Here is a 23,047-nt window from a genome sequence, read left to right as displayed (position 1 = left end):
TTGATAAGATAAAATATAACCGAGTAGTATTAGAGACTTCTTTCAAAATAAATATCACAGACCAAAACTTTAACAGAAATTTTTATATAATTAATTGCTGTGGGAGTAATACCCAACAAAAGTAACGCATTACAGTAACAAATTATTTTTTGCTATTACACAGTAGTGGATTTATTAAGAAATGATTAATACATTTAATGGATTATTCAGTAAATGTTCAGTAATGCTTGTGTTACAACACACTTTTTTTCTACCCCAAAACGAATTGTTAAAAGAAAATAAATAAAAAATCAATACCGCAAGATAATGAAGGCACAATACTAAGTGAACCTCTAAAGGGCATGTATTCAGAACAAAGAAATGTGTAGTTTGAACTTGAATATATCACTTTAAACTATTAAAAATGTTCACAAAAGTCACTTTTTCCAACTTTTTAAGGTTAAAAGTTGTCAGAAGAAAGATAAAGGTCTTTATATTGCCATAAAAAATAAAAACATGAATCACAAAATATGAAAAACGGCTAATTTATGGATATAATTTACAGTGTATAATATATTATGGTTTGGAAGTAACTTGCACAACACAGCAAATGAATTTAAAATGTAAAAATGTAAATTACTTTAAAAGCAAAAATCAACTAACCAATACTGCCAACCATCTGATCCACACATCACTCATGCACAAATTTAAAACACTAAGCAGACAAAATACGTTTTTTTTCTTCATGACACCTGGCTTCTCTCTCTCTCTCTGTCTATAGTTTATATCTCCCCCTTCTCCGTCTTTCTCTTAGTCTCAAGGTGAAAAATCTGAGCGGGCAGAGGAACATGTGGCTAACATTAGTCACCAGAAAATGTTTCTATCCCCCAGAGACACGCATACCGAAACAGATAAGACACACACCACAAATGCATTCATACAGCACACATACTTAAGTGCAAACATATTACATGTATGCACTCAAACATTCGGCCTCCGCTTTGACCTAACCTTGCTCTCTGAGAGTTTAGGGTTCAGTGATTAAACCCTTAGGGAAATATGTGGTCCTCTGAGAGCGGCCTGGCAGTCATCTGAACACCCCAAAACCAACATGTGATCATAAAAGCCTTCCCTTGCCTGTGTGTGTGAGGAACATCACAGTCAGGAGTGTTACTGAAACCAATACACTTCACCTTTCTGGATAGTTGAACATGTAAATCAAGTCATGAAACACTCTGATTGAGATGTACTGTTATTTTCTGCTACAGACAGAATGGAGTATTTAAAACTTAGTATACAGTATATGTATATATATATATATATATATATATATATATATATATATATATATATATATATATATATAGTCTATAAGTCTATATAAGTCTATATAGTCTATATATAGTCTATAAGTTATATAACTTATATATATATATATATATATATATATATATATATATATATATATATATATATATATATATATATATATATATATATATATATATATATATATATATATATATATATAACTTAAATATAACTTTTAGACTGCTCTTTGGGGTATCTGGTCAAACAAATGTGTTTTATAATTTCTGTTTTTATTAGAATGAAAAAATAAATATAATTGTTTACATGAATATATAAAATATAATTTAAATCAAACATTATGTAATATAAAAAGGAATAAAGATAAAATTGAGATATGATGAAACATTTGATAAGAATAAAATATATTTAAATCATTATAATATGAAAAATCTAAATTGTTTATTATTAATCAAGCTCCTTCATTTCAGAATCAGAATCCAATAAAACCAAAAGAATAATACAGAAATTACACAGTTTAAAATATATACTGTTTTTTTTTTAGCAAGGATGAATGAATACAGTTGTAATGCTACAATATGCATTAATAAACTTATACTAACTTTCTTTTTTAGCTGTAAAAATGTAGGATTGTTTCCACAATAAAATTAAGCATCTGTTTTCGAGACTGATAAAGAAGAAATGCATCTTGAGAAATTAGAAAATGGTTATATTAATATTTCACAACATTAATGTTTGATTGTATTTTTCTGAACTTTTAAATAACGTATGTTAGTATGTTAAAAAGCTAAAACCTATATTAGTAGCTCTCTCTCTATGTATGATACAAAACATTGAATATATTCTAAAAGGTCAAATGTTGAAATATATATTAAATATATACAGTTGAAGTCAGAATTATTAGCCCCCACTTGATTTTTCCCCCCCTTTTTAATTATTTCCCAAATGATGTTTAACAGAGCAAGGAAATTTCAACAGTATGTCTCATAATATTTTTTCTTCTGGAGAAAGTCTCATTTGTTTTATTTCGGCTAGAAAAAAGCAGTTTTTAATTAAAAAAAAAAACATTTTAAGAACAAAATTATTAGCCCCTTTAAGCTAGATTTTTTTTTCCGATAATCTACATAACAAACCATCCTTATACAATAACTTGCCAAATTACCCTAACCTGCCTAGTTAACCTAATTAATCTAGTTAAGCCCTTAATTGTCATTTTAAGCTGTACACCTGTCACTCATTTTAGCTGTGTCTTAAAAAATATCTAGTCAAATATTATTCACTGTCATCATGGCAAAAATAACATAAGTCTGTTATTAGAAATGAGTTATTAAAACTAAAAATGTGTTGAAAAAATCTTCTCTCCATTAAACAGAAATTGGGGGGAAAAATAAACACGGGGCCTAATAATTCAGGGGGTGGGGGGGTGGGGGTCATAATTCAGGGGGGCTAATAATTCTGACTTCAACTGTATATTTTATGTGTTGTCTGAAGTCTCTTGCATTAATAGATTACATCAACTGTTTTCTAATGTAAAGGTACAATGTTGGACTAATCCCCAAAACACAATTGCAACCAATCAGCAGTAAGAGGCATGTCTAGTAATGATAGCAGAGATATCAGAAATACAAATAGTTTAATATCAACAATTTGGTAAATAATTTATTTTAAAAAATATAATAAATTTCTGGGACGGCAATGCTTAATATTTCAGCATCATTACTCCATTAGCCAGGCTGATATGGTGCTCAGTTATTATCAACTGTCATTGTGTGTACAGTTTGTATAATGGATCATCTTTATATTGAGTTAGAGATACAGTATACAGGTGAACTGGCTAAGCTAAATTGTCCGTAGTGTTAGTGTGTGAATAAGTACAGTATGTGTGAATGTTTCCCAGTGATGGGTTGCAGCTGGAAGGGCATTCGCTGTGTAAAACACATGCTAGGTAAGTTGGTGGTTCATTCCGCTGTGGCAACCCTAGATTAAAAAAGGGACTAAGCTGAAAAGAAAATAAATGAATAAATGAGATGTACATGCGGGTGGCAAGGTGGCACAGTGGGTAGCGTTGTCACATCACAGAAAAAAGATCGCTGGTTCGAGCCAGGATGGGTCAGCAGGCATTTCTGTGTGGAGTTTGCATGTTCTCCCCGTATTCACATGGGTTTCCTCCGAGTGCTCCGGTTTCTCCCACAGTCCAAAAACATGCGCTATAGGTGATTTGGGTAAGCTAAATTGGTCGTGGTGTGTGTATGTTAATGACAGTGTATGGGTGTTTCCCAGTGATGGGTTGCAGCTGAAAGGGCATTCACTGTGTAAAACATATGCTGGATGAGTTGGCGGTTCATTCCACTGTGGCGACCACAGATTAATAAATGGATTAAGCCGAAAAAAAAGAATAAACGAATGAATAAAGTACGTTCAGGAGGTTGCTATTACAAAATACAGCATGACAGATTTATCGCTGCCCAATGCAAATCGTCTTGTAAAAATTTTATTTACCTTATTCCATGACACAAAATATAAAAATTGCACACAAAACATTCTTCTGGGTCTTTCTCTCTAAATCAAGTTAATCTCTAAATTAAATAGAAAGCTGACAGCAACAAAACCGGCTGTGTAGAGCTGATGAATGCTGTAATGAATGATATAATAATCTGTGCATTATTCAGGCACAAAATAGTGCCGAACTGACAAAAACGCAAGCTGACAGAAACGAAAACACTTGAAGGATTCTAACCTACCAATTATTATTCACAAAACAATGCCAAACAGACGAAAACAGCGGCGTGACAGACAAGCAGATACAAACAAATGTGGACATAAGCAAACAGATGTAAACATTTTTAATGACTGTCAAGGAGATTCGAAGTTCCTGGATGAGCCAGCGTTATTTAGCAGTTGTTATCTCTAGATAACATATTTTGGAATGTCATGTAATAATACTGTGAATTAATGGTACATAAACCATGCAAATTGTTTTTCTGAATTATTTTATTTATAGAATGTTCGGAATAACAACATTTTTATGAAACTGACAAATTTGGCGAATGTATAAATGTCTTTACTGTCAGTTTTGAGAATTATAATGTGTTCTTGCTTTAGTAGAGTCTAGTAAATCATGTATATTGCTATGACATGCTACATAAATAGCATATCATAATTTTTACAAAAAATATGAAGCAGCAAACATCCCTTAATGACACAATAGATGCCCAAAAAAAGCAAAGAACTGCCTTTTTCCCAGTATATAAACACAAAATAGCCATTCGTCTCCACACATACACCCTCACTTTGACAAAACGAGTCTCTTTAAGTATGCGATCCATTTTCTTCGACCCATCCAAGGACATCTTATCAACACTCAGCTTCCTGTTCTGAAGCCCTGACCCTAAAACGACCAACATTTGGGGCCCATGCTTACAAAATGACCCCACAAAACATACATCAAAGTGACACGCACCACTTACCTTGTTCTCACATGCACACATGCACAAACTGCTGAGAGGCCTTGAAATTAAATCACAAGTCAAGGTACCAGAAATATTAGCTAGCCATGTTGAGCTCTTCAGACCCACACTTGCACATACACTACTGTTCAAGAGATTAGGATCAGTAAGGTTATATAATAAGAATACTATTCTGCTCATCAAGGCTGCATTTATTTGATCAAAAATGCAATAATACATTAAAATGGTTAAACATACTAACCGGCCACTTTATTAGGTACAACTGCTAATTAACGCAAATTTCTAATCAGCTAATCACATGGCAGACATGGTCAAGACAATTTGCTGCAGTTCAAACTGAACATCAGAATGGGAAAAAATGCGGATGGGGATGGTTGTTGGTGCTAAATGGGCTGGTCTAGTACCAATAGAGCACTTTTAGGATGTGGTGGAACAGGAGATTCACATCATGGATGTGCAGCCGACAAATCTGCAGCAACTGCATGATGCTATTATGTCAATATGGACCAAAATCACAGAGGAATATTTCTAGTACCTTGTTGAATCTATGCCCCGAAGGATTACGATAATTCTGTTGACAATAGAGGGTCCAACCCGGTACTAGTAAGGTGTACCTAATAAAATGACCAGTGAGTGTACTATTGTTTCAACTAAAATTAACTGTTACTAAAGTAATACTTACTGAATTCGGATTAAGATGTATAACTGTGACTGTAACTCTTACATTCTGAATTTTCCGCATCATTACTGTGAATTTGTGTCATATGATCCTTTAAACACCATTATAAATCATTATAATGATTTGCTGTTCTGTTATGATAATTTATTATTGATAGCTCACCAATAATAATGATTTTTTTCATTAGCAATGCTAAAAATGTATATATACCTGTATATTTTTGCTTCATAGTTTGGTTAAACTGTTTTGGATTCTCTTATTGAAAAATAAATATTTTTTTTTAAAATAAAGATTATTTCTGAATGATTAATAATTATTTTGACATAAATTTTACTCTTGAAAGTTTTTGTCAGAGTAAATACTTTTTCAATACATATGAATCAAGGTAAATAATCATTTTAATGGTACTTTTGATGGGGTTGAACCACAGTTTCAACAAAAATATGGAGCCAACAGCAGATTATCATATCATAATGATTTTTGAAGGATCATGCAAAACCGAAAACTGAATTAATAATGTTGAAATATCAGCTGTAAATCACATAAATAAATACATTCTAACTACATTACATAAATAAGCTTTTACTTTATACAATACTATAATAACATTTCACAATTCTTACATTTTTACTATATTTATGATCAAATTAATGCTGCATTAGTGAGTTGAATAGGCTTGTCAGTGATCCTAAAGGTATTCATCCCAAACGTTGTGAACCATAGTGTTTCTATTTATAACTTTATGAATAATAGGAATGCAAAAACTTGGGTGTTGACAAAGACTTGGCCAGAAATGTGTGCGATTGTTTGAGAAAACATAAAGACCAAAGATGCTACTTGCAGATTTGTAACTGACATATGGTTTGACATTTATTTACCTGTGGATCTGCACCTCAAAGCCAATGGTAGGAGGGGCGTCCTCCAGCCTCGCCACGGAAAACCGTAAACCCACCGACAACTACAGTCCAAATCAGAGAGAGAGAAAGAAAGGGGAAAACATGAAAACATCAAAAGCTTAAGGGACATCTGTAAGTGCTCAGTAAAACAGAATAGAGCTCTTCCCCCACAGGCTCATACAGGAAAAACCCTCCACAATTAACACTGAGTATCTTACACGATGGGGGAGAAGTGTGGGCTCCGTCTGGACAGTCTCACCGCGCTCACACCCCAAACAAATAACATGAAAATCACTCAGCTGTAAGAGTTACATGTTTACTCATAAAAACAATAAAACATGGACTTGAAATATTGATTTCACCCTAAGGATCATTTTCGGAATCCCGATCACAAATTGGCAACATAAAAAATAGGTGTCAACAGGGTCTGAGACATTTTGAGAGTATCCAGTTCCAGAGGTGTTAAAAACAAATTTGATTAAAGCCGCTTCATAGTGTAAACATTTTGTTTGAACAGCCACACAAGACCTATTTCGGCCTACAGACCTAACGTGATGTTCGTGAAAAAATCTGCACAAAACTTTTTTTTGCCTTAAAAAAAAAAAAAAAAAAAAAAAAAAATATATATATATATATATATATATATATATATATATATATATATATATATATATATATATATATATATATATATATATATATATATATAACAACAACAATGCAAACTACAAAAATGTGATTTTGTGAGAAATGTGACTTATATCTTATATTAAGTATTGTTTACAAATTAATGGCTCATTTTCACTGAGCATTAGGGTACATATCACTATGATATGGTATGGTTCGCATTTATTTCCATTTCCAATGTCAAAGGTACCAAAATAGTGATCTGTACCGTGCCACTTTTTGGCACCCTTTCCTAATGGTCCATTTCCACTGAGTACGGTTCGGTACACTTTTATGTCCATATTAACTGTCAAAAAGTACCAAAAAGCAAACCGTACTGTACCACTTTTTGGGTACCCTTTCAAAATGGCCCGTTTCCACTAAGAAGAATGGTATGCTACGGTATAGGTCGTTACAAGTCACCTTATCACGCTTGTATATCCACTGTCAAAAGGGTACCAATGGTTTAGTAGGCGTAGTGTACGACAGAAAGTTTTAGTCGACGTCATTCTCGCTTGAGTCAAACTAAAGCTGTACGGGTTGTTTACATATCATATGAGAAGCACTTCTCACAAAACAGATGCTTTACACACATAAACACTTGTGTATATATGTTCATTACAAACCATTCTATGAACAGGATTTGATTATAACTGCAGATCAATAATACAAAATGATACGATAACAAAATAACGTTACTGTAACGTCTGCAATTATATAAAATAAAAAAATAAATGCAGCATATATGAACACATACAAACCCTTAAAGTCTTCAATATGTAACCAATTACAGAACAACTACACACAGCATACATTTAGTCCTTATTTGGTTTCAAAAACAACACGCAATATATAGCCCACAGTCAGTGCAAACCTCTCATCTGTATCTTTAATCTTCACCAGCACATGTAACCTTTTGTTAGAAAGTAACTCTGCTATTCTAAATTCATATTAGTCCAAAAGGTGACGGTAATAGGTACACATGGCAGTTTGTTCATGTTTATGGTTGCTGAAAGAATCATTTGCTCCTGTTTTTCCAGCTTCTCCTTTCTTTTTTTGCATTTCACTCTCGCGTTTTCTGAAAGGATCTTATGTTATAAGCACTTCAATAAATGCGTGCACATTATCATCAGTCGAAGAAGTTTGTTATTTCAAATATTGACACGCATGCAAACTTTCTTTAGACAGCCTTGTAAACAACTACAGGGCACAGGGTTGATTCTGCTCTTCTTCTTGGATTTGTGGCTGCTATTTAAGATGACAACAAGGTTTTTTTAAGCTCGGAATGAGCATGGCTTGTTATTATATGTAGATATTATTACGGTGCAATGTTTCGGCTGTGTATTTAAAAGTTACGCTTCCTTAATTTCATTCTCTTGCTTGTGCATGAGCCAGTGATGTTTCACTGTAAATCAATACCGTTCAGCTACGTGTCTTGCTCCGCCTTTTGGAACTCTTTTTGATGGCTAGATACCTTTTTTGAAAGATTACCCAAAAAATTATACGGTTCGATTTGCATTTTGGTACCTTTTGACAGTGGAAACGGCCATAAAAGTACACCGAACTGTACCGTACCATACCACTCAGATACATGTGAATATACATGTGTATATAGACCGTTATGACAACATGTTTGTCAGTGTAAATTTTAGATACGTAACCAATAAATAAGTAGCTCACTTTTGGGAACTTATTTTATTATTTGGCAGTAAATTTATTTGGTGACTACATTTAACTGGTGACTGAATTTATTTGGTGACCTTTAGCAACCTTCAAAAAACTAAAAAGTCTCTAAGTGGCAAAAAAATAAAAAATTTTACACACTCACATTACCTATAGTTAACATATTGAAACCTTTTTTAAAAAAGTGTCAGTAGTCCACATTTCTATAACTGCAATTTGTCCTTGCATCCAGTCAAAAGTCTATCAACTCTTAAACGCGTCTTTAAAACCCCATTTTCTCTAATTTATAAAAGTTTGTTGTTTTTCTGCTCTGCTGCACAAAGTCTAAACCCTGGAATCTTCATTCGCAAACAAACAGTAAAAGTTTCACTAATCATCTCTCTCTCTTTCTCTAACTGTGGCCATATGGTGCAGTTCATTAGGAGGAGTCTGATAATGGCTAATGAAGGCCAGTCCTTTAGCTAAAGGCTATGCGCAAACTCTAGAGCCCCATAAATGAGTTTCCCCAGGCGGAAACCTTCCATACTACAAAGCTCCTCATAACAGACGAGCGAGAGTAACAAGTGCTGTTAAACTTTAAAGGCAAAAGTGGCCACAGAGCCACTTTTTGAGGTCTTGCATCCCAAAGAGTTGGTAAATCCCAAACGAAGATCGTGTCTCCACAAATTCATGCTGAAATCAGACTTTACAAGGGCTGGTTCAACTGTAATCTTCTAATTACACTAATGAGACGAATTCGAAAGATTTAATGAAACTCAGAACAGATCTCAGAATATAACACCAGAGAAATCTTCAAGTGTGTTTGATTAAGTGCATTTCACAACATAGGAATGAAATGCAAGTTGCAGTTTCCATTCAAGACGGCACAAACACACATCAAAAGCGCTGTGTTTGAATACATATGTGCAATGGTATTTTTTCAGATGGATTGCAGATTGAGTAAGCAAAGCTGGACCGAGTGCATTCAGAAAGCATGAAGATGGCTGGATTGTGTATGATGAAAAACAAAGCCAAAGATGAGCCTGTCTGTCTGTTATTTATAGTGTCATGAGAAGCGTCTCCCTAAGTGACTCCCAAAATATCAGCCCACTCATGACAAGAAGATATATTTTGCTTAATGTCACTGGAAAATCCATCTTTTTTTTAGGTGTTTTGGACAGACACTAAAGTCATTCATTGTTGCCAAATGCTTTGAGTTTACATCACCCCTAATGTGACATTAGCTAAGAAGAGTGGGAATCGGTAAAACAATAACCCATTCAATGCGTTTAACTTTACAGACTGTGAAACTCCTCTCTTCACTAAATATCACAGAGAGAGCAATTGATGGGTGAGTCGTGTCAGATTTGTATGAATTATGGCTCACAAATGATATTTGGACTGTTATTTTAGAACTACTAGTAAATTAAATGCATTATGAAAAGATTTACATTAGGGGATTTGAGACCGATTGAGTCAAAATGGAAAATAAAAATGTCTCTACTTATGATATGCATCAATCGACATGCAATTGCAGTTCTGAATAAGTAAAATTAACAGCTAAATGATGTCTTCTAATGACTTTTCTATTTCATAAAAGCATAAAATGAAGTAAAAATGGCTTACTTATTAATAATGAAAATAACCTATTAAATATAATAATACTGTCATTTATTTGAACACTACCATTCCAAGCTAAAACACTGTTTTTACAGTAACTTTTGATGACTTTCTTGTGCTCCTGCAAAATAAAAGTAGTATATTATATGTGTAACCCTTTGACCTGTATGATCACACTGGTGTGATCCGTCTAGGCTGGTCCCTTGAACGTATGTCTTTCTTGGTTCTTGCAAAATAAAAGTAGTATATTAAATGTGAAAAAATGTTTTAGATGGATTTAACCCTTTCGCGTGTTTGGTCACACTGGTGTGATCAGTCTAGGCTGGTCCTTGGAGTGTACGACGTTTTTGGTTCTTGCTAAATAACAGTAGTATATTGCATATCAAAAATGTTTTAGATGGTTTTAACCCTTCCACCTGTACGATCACACTGATGTGATCAGTCAAGGCTGGTCCCTGGAGCGTACGACCACACCGATGTAATTAGAACATTAAGACAGCACATCATCAACTACTAAATAAAAATCTGATTTCCCATGATTGAGTATATAATGAGGCATGTGGTCCTTGTCATAAAATCATAATTTTCTTCCAGTCCTTAGACCACACACCAGCTTATCTGTGGAGAGGAGACAAAGTTATGAAGCTAATTATGATATCGGGATGGTTAAGAGGACATGATGGAAAGAGGACAGTGGGTAATATTGGCCAGGATATTGGGGATACACCCCTACTCTTTTTAAAGAAAATCTTTGAATATTAGTTCTCAGGACCTCAGTTTAACCTATCATCCAAAGGACAGTGCTCACCAAAGAGTATAGAGTCCCATCAATATACTGGAACATAAACCTAGTTTTCTCATTTGGTCTAGCATTTACATACTAACTAGTCCTGTTTGGCTTTAGTGGGCAACCATGTGAGAGTTGAAGAGTGCTTGCTGCTGGCTGGCAAATGTGTCATCTTATGCAAAGAGCCATTTACAAAATGTCCTGACCCACAAGCTCATTGGAAATGCCTGCTTCAGATTACATTTGTGTAAAACTGCAAAAATGTACTTAAACTTATGTTTGAATTCAGTTTTTTGGCCCGGCCAGTGTGTTTGAAAATTAGCTTTTATACGGTAAAAGCTTTGTATCTGTCAGGTTAATGCATTTTGTAAGAAGTTTTATTTGTCTTTAAGCTGTTGCTCTTTAACCCAGACAGGATGTATATTTCTGCTATTTGAGTTTCCTGATTTAGCCCAGAGGTGTTAAAGCTGTGTTCCATTTGGAAACACATATGCCATGTCTCTGTTTCGATACCACTGTATTCTGATAGGTTAGAGAACTGTAAATTTAACTATAAAGCTATTGAGCGAAGATATCTTTTTAGGAAATATTTTCACAGCTCAACTGAAGTGTATAAATAAGCTGTATTTTGAAAAAAGGATTAGACAATTTCTGAACAACTGGACTTCCCTCTTTGTCTCTAAAAGCTCCTGATCTAAAACTTGTAAAATCAAGGTAAAACTATGGTAGCAGTGTACTTTCTCTTATTTATTTGCCTTTGAAAACACTATAGCTGAATCTGAAATCACATATTTCCATACTATATAGTACGTTCAAAAACAGTATGCAAGTGAGTCGTATTTTCAAATTTATGGTAATTGGAAAACAGTATGTGAAAAGTTCCCGGATGACTCAATGCTTTTAGCGAGATTCTGAAATGCACATATAAAAGACGCTACACTATCCCATGATGCCACGTGAGGGAATTCATGAATGAGAATGAAGCGACGCAACTGACACAGGTAGGTCACATGATAATCGGTGACAAACGGCGGATGTAGTACATCCAAGTTCAATTCATACAACTTCCATTTATGCTACATAGAATGTACTTTTCTAACAGTCATGTAGTAAATTCAATTTTCAATGTAGTACCTACTTGAGTAGGTGATTTTGGATGCAGCCTGTTGGTTGGACTTAGTGAAGGGATTAGATCAGTGTTTCACTAAGAGATCTAAATGGCAATCACTGTCCTCTTGTGTTTGTGTACTTGAAAAATGTGACAATAAAACACACCCCAAGTAATGCATTTCAATATTACAAAAATGTAGACAGTGCCCTCTAGTGGATTTGGCCTTTGAAACGTGTAACCAAATGAATTCGGAGCAATATATTTAGCAAAAATAGAGCCTAAGGCAATGCCTGTTCAAATAGATCTGAAACAATATCTAACATTTTCCCTGTTAGTGGCTCACCAACAAAGATGGACAGACCACAAGTCCATTACTTCTTTCGCAATCACATGAGACTGTATAGGTACTGCACCAAATGTCAATGGATATGGACAGTATCTTTTTAAAAACACAATTCTAATTCTAATTCTAATTCTAATCTAACTGAGTTTAAATGAAAACCTAGTGTTTCTCTTACAGGAAGTGTTTGTGATGGTGTGACTAACATGTTTTCTGCACATTGCTCTTGCGATGGCTTTTTGTGATAAATGAGTTAAACCACATGCTTATGACTTACATTTTATGGGCTATGAAAGGATTACTTGGAAAGGTTTGAAATAGGACAATAAAACTTAAAATGGGGGGGGGGGGGGTGGGCACTACCTATTTTTAATCACAGGCCACACGTTGATTTCATGTGTGGTATGGTTGTTTTTCGAGATGTTTTTTGAATGAGTTTGTGACGTGTCGCCCTCCTCTGCTGGTGCCATGATAATTTGGCCCATGTGGGATTAACCCTGAGGCACCATGACGAGGCCTGTCAAAACCCTTCTGCTAAATCTGGAACATGTTAACAGGTCACAGAACCAAACATCTCTCTCTCTCTCTCTCTCTCTTTCTCTCTCTCTCTTAGCAAAGAAACTCCCACAGTTTTTTTTTAACAATCCATTCAATAATTGTTTTAAAGCCAGTTTATTAAACACACTCGCACTATTCTGGCTCCACTGCCTCTGTCACTATAAAGGCAAGTTAGGTTACGATAATTGTGTTGCATAGCTCCGCCCACACCATACACTGATTGGTGCAAAATCTGTATCCTCATGTAATTTAAATGTAAACATGTTACAATATGTTCCACAAGAACAATTCTTTTAAACAGTGAAGCCAGGTAATTATTAGTCGCACACCGCATGCGCTGCACATTTGCATGCTATTAAAAAAGTAACTTAAACCCTGACAGAAATCCATGTTTAGAATTCTAAAATGCATATCTCTGCGTGGTGCGGTGCGTTGCAGAGTAAGGACAGAATTAAATTAAATTATTCATTCAATTTCTTTTCGGTTTAGTCCCTTTATTAATCTGAGGTCGCCACAGCAGAATGAACCGCCAACTTATCCAGCACATTTTCACGAAGCAGATGCCCATCCCATCTCTGGGAAATAAATAAAATTATTTAAATAAATTTCTGCAATTTAAATACATTTTTTATAAAAAATACTGATATAAAAATATTATAAAATATTAAAATGTTGTTTATAATTTGCAATATTACATTTTACATATACTTATGCTATGTTTATATTATCATTTTAGAACAATATATTTTTAATATGAAAGACAAGGCTGCACGGTGGCGCAGTGGGTAGCAAGAAGGTCGCTGGTTCGAGCCCAGGCTGGGACATTTCTATGTGGAGTTTGCATGTTCTCCTCGTGTTCCCGTGGGTTTCCTCTGGGTGCTCTGGTTTCCCCCACAGTCAAAAGACATGCGGTACAGGTAAATTGGGTAGGCTAAATTTTCCGTAGTGAATGAGTGTGTGTGTATGTGTGTGTGGATGTTTCCCAGAGATGGGTTGTGGCTGGAAGAGCATCCGCTGCGTAAAAAAAAAAGTGCTGGATAAGTTGGCGGTTCATTGCGCTTTGGCGACCCTGGATTAATAAAGCCGACAAGAAAATGAATGAATGAATGAATGAATATTACTATTATTATTTAACACTGTGATTTACATCAGAAATTTTTTAATTAAAATAAAATATTGCCTTGACAAATAAAAATGTATCAAAATTACATCTATATAAAAATGTTTTTCAACTGAAGCTATTCATACGAATCCCTATGACAGAGGAAATGATTTTACCAGCAAAGACACACTTCAGCCTTAAGGCTAATTCTGTGTGAGGTCTTTATTTTGTCTCATGAATAATAAGCACTCTATACGTTTAACTTGCTGAAACTCTAAAATTCTCCTCAATAAGCTTTCTTCCAAACCCACAATCCTTCATCCTGACGGGGCAGTTTGACACAAAATAACAGACCTCTCAGGATCTGTCCAGCTACCAAATACCATGTCAAAACCGCAGCTTCATGTTGCACGTCCATCCGCAGGTAATATTCAGCCTATTCGCTTGTGATGCTCAGATTTATAGTTTATGAGCAGCATAATCTCTTGACCTGCTGTAGTAAACGCAGTCATAAAGCTCTCAGGGAGCTGGCACTGCTCAAGCCAAAGCATTTACCAGCTTCACATCAAATTACAGACAAATTATGTTTCAATTTGCCTTGGCTTTAACAAGCACTGCGATCCAAACAAACAGAAGAGCAGAGGAGAAAACTGGCATATAAAGATGCAGGTGTGTGCACGATACACAATGTTAAAATGACATTTTGGCACTTGCATGATCATACACAGCTTTTGATAATTAACCACACTAAAATCTGTACTTTCCACTCAATGGTGGACATCCAATTAGCATGTGCAAGTTATTTCTGAAAATACATTATAAAAGACAGCGGGTCAGGGATGCATTTCCCAAACAACACCATAACACACAGCTGAACTACCGTAGTATGATGCATCGTTTGGAAAATTCCCAAAACCGTAGTTGCTCTGTCGCAGATCCATTGTTTGAACCACTTTAGTTGTGATGTAGAATGTGCATAATGACTCTCTAAATAGGGTGGAGTAATAACTTCTTTAACGATAATTTGCATGAAATAATTTCTTTTAGGTTTGAATATGTAATGTTATTTTACATGCACACGCATACACATTTTAGTTTTAAGTCCAATGTCATTCATTTATTAATTTTCCTTTAGGTTAATGTCTATTTTAGAGATCACCATAGCAAAACTATTCTATCCAACACAATCTCACAGCAATTCGTAACTTTTTGAGTTAGTGGCTAATTCGTATGAATTTGTACGATCTAATTCGTACAATTTATTACGATATGCTCATCTCCCAATGATGGTTGGGTTTAGGGGCGGGGTTGTGTGCCTCCTCTTTAAAATCGTATATTTTCATATAACTGAACTTGTACAAATTCCTATGAATTAATCACTAAACTGACAAAACATAAAATACTTACATTTCCTTGTGAGATCAGGCTGTTCTATCAACCATTCCAACAAATGTTTTATGCAGAGGATGCCCTACCAGCTACAACCCACCTATTCATTCATTTTCTTTTCGGCTTAGTTCCTTTATTAATCTGGGGTCGCCACAGCGGAATGAACCACCAAGTTATCCAGCACATGTTTTACGCAAAGGATGCCCTTCCAGCCGCAACCCAGTACTTGGAAACAACAATACAAACTCATTCACACACACACACTCATACACTACAGCCAATTTAGCTAACCCAATTAATAGTGCATGTCTTTGGACTATGGGGGAAACCGGAGCACCCGGAGGAAATCCATGCGAACACGGGGAGAACACACAAACTCCACACAAAAAAACGCCAACTGGCCCAGCTGGCACTCGAACCAGCAACCTTCTTGCTGTGAGGTGACAGTGCTAACCACTGAGCCACCACACTGTAAAAAATGCAGCATTCCACACAATTTATTTATCCCAAAACAAATTGTTAACTTCACACTTTTAACAAATTTATGTGGATTAAACATAAAAAAATTAAGTTGTCCCAATGAAATGTCAAGAATTGTGTTGTTTTAGCTTATGTTACATTATGTTCCAAAAGCTTAAGCTGTCCAGATCACAATGTTTCTCAATATATCAGTTTGGGATAATGATCCAAAATCTTCCTTGCTTTGATTTTTTTGTATTTTAATGAAAGAGAAATGCTCAGTTAGATTTAAACAGGACTGAAGTAGAGTCAACCTAATGAGCAACTCACCCTGAGGACTTTGAGGAAATGGAAAACTGATGGAGAGAGAAATTGAGATGGACAAAGAGGTACAGAGAAAAAGAGAGAGTTCGCAAATTAAGTCCCAAGTATTCTTCATTTGGCAGGCACTCAAGGGTGACTAGATTCCAGAATGGAATACAGTACTGGCTTTTTTTCAACATACCTTCTAATGTTCATTCGTGTTTGCTCTCTATATATCTAGATTAAATCACCTACACTGGATCTGGCCTGATGCCTGACAGAGCATGTCCCGCCATTAACTTCAAAAATATGTGATTGACTGGTCTGACATATAAGTTGTCCACTGATGAATCGTGGCTTTAAAATGCTCCAGTGTTCCTGTACCTGTGTTTACACTCAGTAAACAGCGGTGAGTTTTCAGTTGGTACCGAATTCCAGTATCGTGACAACCCGAGTAGCAAAATATAGAAATAAAGTTTAACTGTAGTAACCGTGCATATTGAGTGTAATACAGTTAAAGTCAGAATTATTAGCCATCGTTAATTATTAGCAACACCCCCACCTCCATTTTTTGCCTAATTTCTGTTTAACAGAAAGAAGATTTTTTTCAACACATTTCTAAACATAAAAGTTTGTTCTGCAGACAATTGAGAAAAAAATATTGCTCAAAGGGGCTAATAATATTGACCTTAAAAGGTTATAACATTTTTTTTAAACTGCTTTTTTCAAGCCAAAATAAAACAAATAAGACTTTTTCCAGAAGAAAAAATATTATAGGAACTACTGTGAAAAAGTCTTTGCTGTGTTAAACATACGTTGGGAAATATTTGAAAAAGAAAAAAAAATCAGCGGGTTAATCATTTTGAATTCAACTGTATGTGTAACCGAATTTTTACAACAAATAAGTATCTGTATGTTGTTTAATGTAAATGAGTGGGCAGGGTCATTTTCACAAACTCTAGCCTTCCTCATTCAGTAACCAAAAGCTTTGAGTAAATATATTTGCTCTATTTCTTTCCGTGAGTAATATTTTGTATGCAATTGGGAAGATTGACTTTCCACAGATGCACAATGAGTGATATACAGTAGTCAACATTTGAAGTGGGTTAAAATAGTTTTTTTAAAATGGTCAAGTCAAGAACGGGAATTGTTGTATAGTTTTAGGACAACATTTTGGTCGACAAGTTTCTAATCCACTAAAATTGTTGAGTACTGTATGTCATTATGAACATTCTAGACTGTCATGAATAAGCTCAGGTCATTTGCTAAGGCCGTGCAATAAAGTTATAATGTTAGTTTCTTGCACAGACTAATTGTTTCTCTTAACAAGACCTCAACATATCATGAGAAGCCACAGGTATTAACTGTGTTTTTGCATAGTTTCGAGTCTCTAAGTGCCAACAGCTGTTGACTTGCATTTTACAGAAGATTCCAAAAGGCAAAAACTTCACCTTCATGTTGAATTGCCTGAAGGTACATAAGTTAAAGATTTTTTCTTTTTATTTCTGTGTGAAGTATTCTTTTAATACACAGATGATTTAGTCAGACCCAGGATCCCTGTACGTTTTAGAGTGTATGTGTATGTACACTGTACACAGTTGAAGACAAAATAAGTAGAATTCTTAGGAAATTTTAATTTAAAGGGATGTTTAACAGAGCAAAGAAAAACGTTTTTTTTTTAACTAATTTGACAAGATTTCCTTTTATAATCATCTTAAATCCTTTAGTTTGGCTATAATAATAATAATAATAATAATAATAATAATAATAACAATAATAAAACAATTAAAAGTCAATACTATTTGCGCCCTTGAGAGTTTTTTTTTTAATTGGCAGAAGAAAAAATTACTGTTGTCTAATGATGTTTTTAAATTTCAGCGGATGCTCTTCCAGCCACAACCAAATACTTAAAAACACTCATACACTTACACATTAATAGAAGCACTAAAACACTACAGCTATTGTTGTATACCCAATTTACCTATTTTATTTTGGATTAGGGGAAATCAAACACCAGGCGGAAACCCAGCCGAACACAGAAAGAACAAGCTAAATGCACACAGAAATGCCCAGCAGGGACTCGAACCAGCGAGGCCTTGCTGTGAGAAGACAGTACTAACCACTGAGCCATTGTGCTGCAAAATAGGTTATTAAAATTAGTAACTTAAACTATTATGTTTAAAAATCTCCTCTCTGGTAAAGATCATTTGGAAAATATAAAAAAAAAAAGAACTTAAATATAAATCAAATAATTTTGTCTTGTATATGTGTTTCCCAGTGATGGGTTGCAGCTGGAAGGGCATAAAACATATGCTGTACAAATTTGGTAGTTCATTCCGCTATGGTGACCCCAGATTAATATAGGGACTAAGCCGAAAAGAAAATGAATGAATGAATAATTTTGTCTTCAGTTATATATATTGATGAATGATGCAGGCCGGGATGTTGTGTTGAGCGTGTGTCATGATGGCTCAAGTTTTGCAACTCTTCTAATTGCACCCCAGGCCGAGATATTTGGGATGGCTGGAGACGGGTTGTCATGGTGATTAGTAAATAGATGGAGAGCATGTTTAGACTGAACCTCAAACTCTGTCCCAATGTGTTTACAGCCTCCCTTCACACACACACTCCATCATCCTACTTTTTCTCTCTACCCGCTGTTTTGTTTTCCAGGCTCTCATTAACAATGTTCAACATCAACCTGACAGAGAAACGCTCAAGAGAAAATCAAGGTAAGAAAAAATATGTAAGGGCTGCGTGTTTCTCTTCAGTGAACACACACACACAGACACACCAGCGGGGTGTAGTATATGTGTCCTTAATGGCACATGAATGAACACAACTGTACAACAGCCACATTCCCAAGAGTCCGTGGGGCCAGTAAGCAAGCAGTCCCAAAACATCTGGATTAGTGAGGAAGCGAGTACACACATGCACACACAAGTTTGTCTGGTTAGCTATCCTTGTGAGGACTTTACATACAGTTTATTATTAGCCCCTTTTGATTTTTTTTTATATTTCTGTTAAAGATGTTTAACAGAGCAAGGATTTTTTTTTTCACAGTATGTCTGATAATATTTTTTCTTCAGGAAAAAAGTTTCATTTGTTTTATTTTGGCTAGAATAAAAGCAGTTTTTAATTAAAAAAAAACAAAACATTTAAGGGTCAAAATTATTAGCCCCTTTTAGTTATATTTTTTACGATAGTCTACAGAACAAAACATCATTATACATTAACTTGCCTAATTGCCCTAACCTGCCTAGTTAACCTAGTTAAGCCCTTAAATGTCACTTTAAGCTGTATAGAAGTGTCTTGAAAAATATCTAGTCAAAAATTATTTACTGTCATCATGGCAAAGATAAAATAAATCAGTTATTAGAGATGAGTTATTAAAACTATTATGTTTAGAAATGTGTTGAAGAAATCTCTCTGTTAAACAGAAATTGGGGGAAAAATAAACAAGGGGGCTAATATTTCTGATTTTTATACTGGACAGACTGCATATTCTATCTCTCTACTTTTCATCCAAACCCACAGAGAAACATTCTGCAGTTTTACATTTTCAAAATGTATGATGTATGAGCAGATTTACTCATGAGGATCTCAATTTAAGTCCCTGGGGTGACACAAGTCCCCATAAGTCTGTGTGCATTCAGGTATAACATAGTCCCTTTAAGGCAAGTCATTTCAGTCATACTCAGTCATTTAATAGCTTGATATTTAGCAATGCTGTCAGTTTACTCAGATCTCAGTTCCTACATGAGACACCTGCAGATGCATCATACACATGCACTCATATACATTTGTACTTGTTTTGCGAGCACTCAAAACAGTCTAAGTGAACATAGTGAACATTTGTATCGCCCACTAAGGTAACACCCATGCTACTGTGACGGTTGGGTTTAGGGTAGGGGGAGGTGTAGGCAATTGTCCATTGCGTAGTGGATCTGTTCCAGTACGTCACCAAGCTGCAGGGTGCAGCGAAGACTGTTTTGAGTGCTCAAAAAACAATTACAAAAGTATATGAGTGAGTGTGTATGATGCATCTGCAGGTGTCTCATGTAGGAACTGACATCTCAGTAAACTGACATGCTGTCCTACATTTTGTCACCCTCCTGAAATCCTCTTCTGTCTGTCCTGCTTAACACACTGAAGGATTCAAGCTCTCACAACATGCTAGAGTAAAACATGCAATCACACAACAGTACAAACTCAACACAAGGCAAATTTATATGTTGCAGAAGCCAATGTGAAGAATATGCTGCACGTATTTTCCTTCTACATGATCTTTTGTCATAGTGGTTGTACAAGAAAAGTAATTCCTTTGCTATTGCTCTTACTTACACGCAGTTAGGCTGTTGAAAGGTTTATAGTTTCTATGTGAATAATAACACATCTGGTTTCAGACATTTAGAAGAAACTCTATCAGTCACTTGAGTACCTATACTGAGGTTTGTTACCGTCACTGTAATGCAGTAAAGTACATTATGTATGTCCATAATGTAGGAATGTTGCACACATTTTCAAAGCATTGGTCAATCAAACTCATGTTACTTTCATTCCTTTAGGTTTTTTTATATCTGAATTCAGTGGTGTTTGTATGACATGGCTCTTACATTTGTATCAGCAACCATTGGGTTCCCCAGATCACACACCACAATCCTGGTGTCATTCTCCGTCCTGTGTTCACAGTTCAGCCGCTGAAGATCCTGACAGAGAAAGAGAGATATGTCAGCCCATCATTCTTGTTTTAGCATCTGCTATAAGCATCTACTGTAATCAGCTTCCAGAAATAATCAGATGTGCTCCAACATAAGGCAAGTTTAAATCAAGACTGAAAACACATCTGTTTAGCTGTGCCTTTACTGAATGAGCACTGTGCTTCATCTGACAGATCACAGTATTATGGGCCCTATCATACACCCGGCGCAATGTGGCGCAAGGCGCGATGCAATTGTTATTTGCTAGTTTCAGCTCGGCGCAAGAGTCGTTTTGACATTTTACGCCACGCTGTTTAAATAGTAAATGTATTTGCCCTCATATGTGCTCCCATAGGCGTTCTGGTCTAAAAAAGCAAGCGTGTTTTGGCGCGTTGCTGGCGCGTTGCTATTTTGAGAAACTGTAATAGTCCGTTCTTTAGACCAGAACAAAGCCGGTCTAAAGTCTGGCGCAGAGTGGGCCTCGCTTACACACTGCTTAATACGCACAAGATGTAGAGCAATACGCAAATATCTTTACACATGAAAAAGAATTTAAATATTAAGGATAAATATATAGGATATAATAAGAATATATAAAGGATAGAAATGTAAAGGATTATAATATTACAAAACATATTATTTTCTAGCCTACATAAATTTAAAAACCACTGCCTTGAATCCTTTTTCATCTCAGTAGGCTTTTTCAGTTCATTCAATTTGCTTTTGTATAATGTTATTATTATTAGCACTATGATTTATCATATCCATATTTATATTTGTTTTATTAAAAACAAGCTTAGATTTGTCCACCTGCAGGTTTTAGACCATATGGAGCCAAGCATGTGTATTAAGATATACTGTGTAACTTAGTATTTTGACCACACTTCGTTATTATTGTTCATTTATTTGTTTGCTGGAAATTAGAACTGAATTTAGAAATAGCTTTGAAACAAATCTTTGCGCTTAACAAACGAAATGGATTTTTTATAGGCTAATTGATCTCTGTGCGTACAAGGTTTCCCTATACACGAGAGTGAAAGTGAATTATGAAATGCCTTATCTCTCATTCTCGTGCTGCAGATACTCTGTTTAACGGTTTTCTTGCTAGTGAAATGCTCAGTTTTTCCACTCACGTATTACTTTACGTCATGTAAATAGCAAACGCGCTTATGATGCGACGCAACTGGCTCTTAGAGGGAATAGGAGATGAGACTCCGATTGGTTCATTCTCAAAACACACCTATAACTCATTAAGAAAATAAACTCAACCCTTTTAGACCATGCGCCCCGGTGCAAAGCGGATTTTCCCGTCCTGAAAATAGCAAAAGTGGATTCTGACATGCCCTGAATGCGTTTGCGCCCTGTGCTTTTCGCTTTGCACATGGACAGTCAAAATAGAGCCCTAAGTCTTTTTTGTTTTTCAATCTCTTAAAACCTGTTTTAATCTGTTTTTGATTACTTTTCTTATTTGTTTTTATTTTTTATACTAGTCTCTTTTATTCCTGTTTATGTTAAGCACTTTGAATTGCCACTGTGTATGAAATGTGCTATATAAATAAACTTGCCTTGCCTTGCCCTGCCTTAAATAACTAAGCTTTATGTCCATTCGTGTGCCCTGCTCAGTATTTAATTTATATCAAAGTAATGCTGAAATGTATTAACAGTTATATTGCATGCATATTTAAGATGATCCTTAAAACAAGTTGAAATATTATATGTTTATATTACATTTTAAAATATTTATCATATGATCTGCAGACAAAAAAGAGAAGATGTTCTTGCATACAAATCAAACACAGGCCACTATTTTTGACTGGCTATAAAAGTTTACATTATTAATTCTTTCATTTACATTTACACATGCCTTTATAACTTTTAAAATAAAAGTAATTAAATAAAAATAAATACACCCAGATAATAAAACTAAATTATGGATAAAACTTATTTAAATAGAACATCTTATACACAATTGCATTTTTAATAGTGTTTTACATAAAAGG

The 23,047-nt window shown here is 35.0% G+C and overlaps 1 protein-coding gene across 4 annotated transcripts in view; it reads right to left on the bottom strand.

Moving 5' to 3' along the window:
• itga8 (integrin, alpha 8) overlaps window positions 1-23,047 on the bottom strand; it is a 143,030-nt gene that overhangs the window by 25,675 nt on the left and 94,308 nt on the right. The window contains exons 21-22 of one of the 4 annotated variants that reach the window (XM_087287148.1): window positions 20,964-21,056; window positions 6,333-6,412 (exon numbers count right to left, since the gene is read on the bottom strand). In XM_087287148.1, coding sequence (XP_087143274.1) covers window positions 6,333-6,412; window positions 20,964-21,056 — 173 coding nt within the window. Of the gene's footprint in view, window positions 1-6,332; window positions 6,413-18,178; window positions 20,182-20,356; window positions 21,057-23,047 lie in introns of those variants that run through there. The other 3 variants (XM_087287149.1, XM_087287150.1, XM_087287151.1) reach the window with 3 other exon arrangements.

The sequence above is a fragment of the Danio rerio genome, chromosome 16, assembly GCF_052040795.2.
Source record: "Danio rerio strain M-AB ecotype USA chromosome 16, GRCz13ab, whole genome shotgun sequence".
In the NCBI taxonomy this organism is placed as follows: Eukaryota; Metazoa; Chordata; class Actinopteri; order Cypriniformes; family Danionidae; genus Danio; species Danio rerio.
Note: the sequence above shows the minus strand (reverse complement) of the source record. Positions and strands in the feature narration are given on the sequence as shown.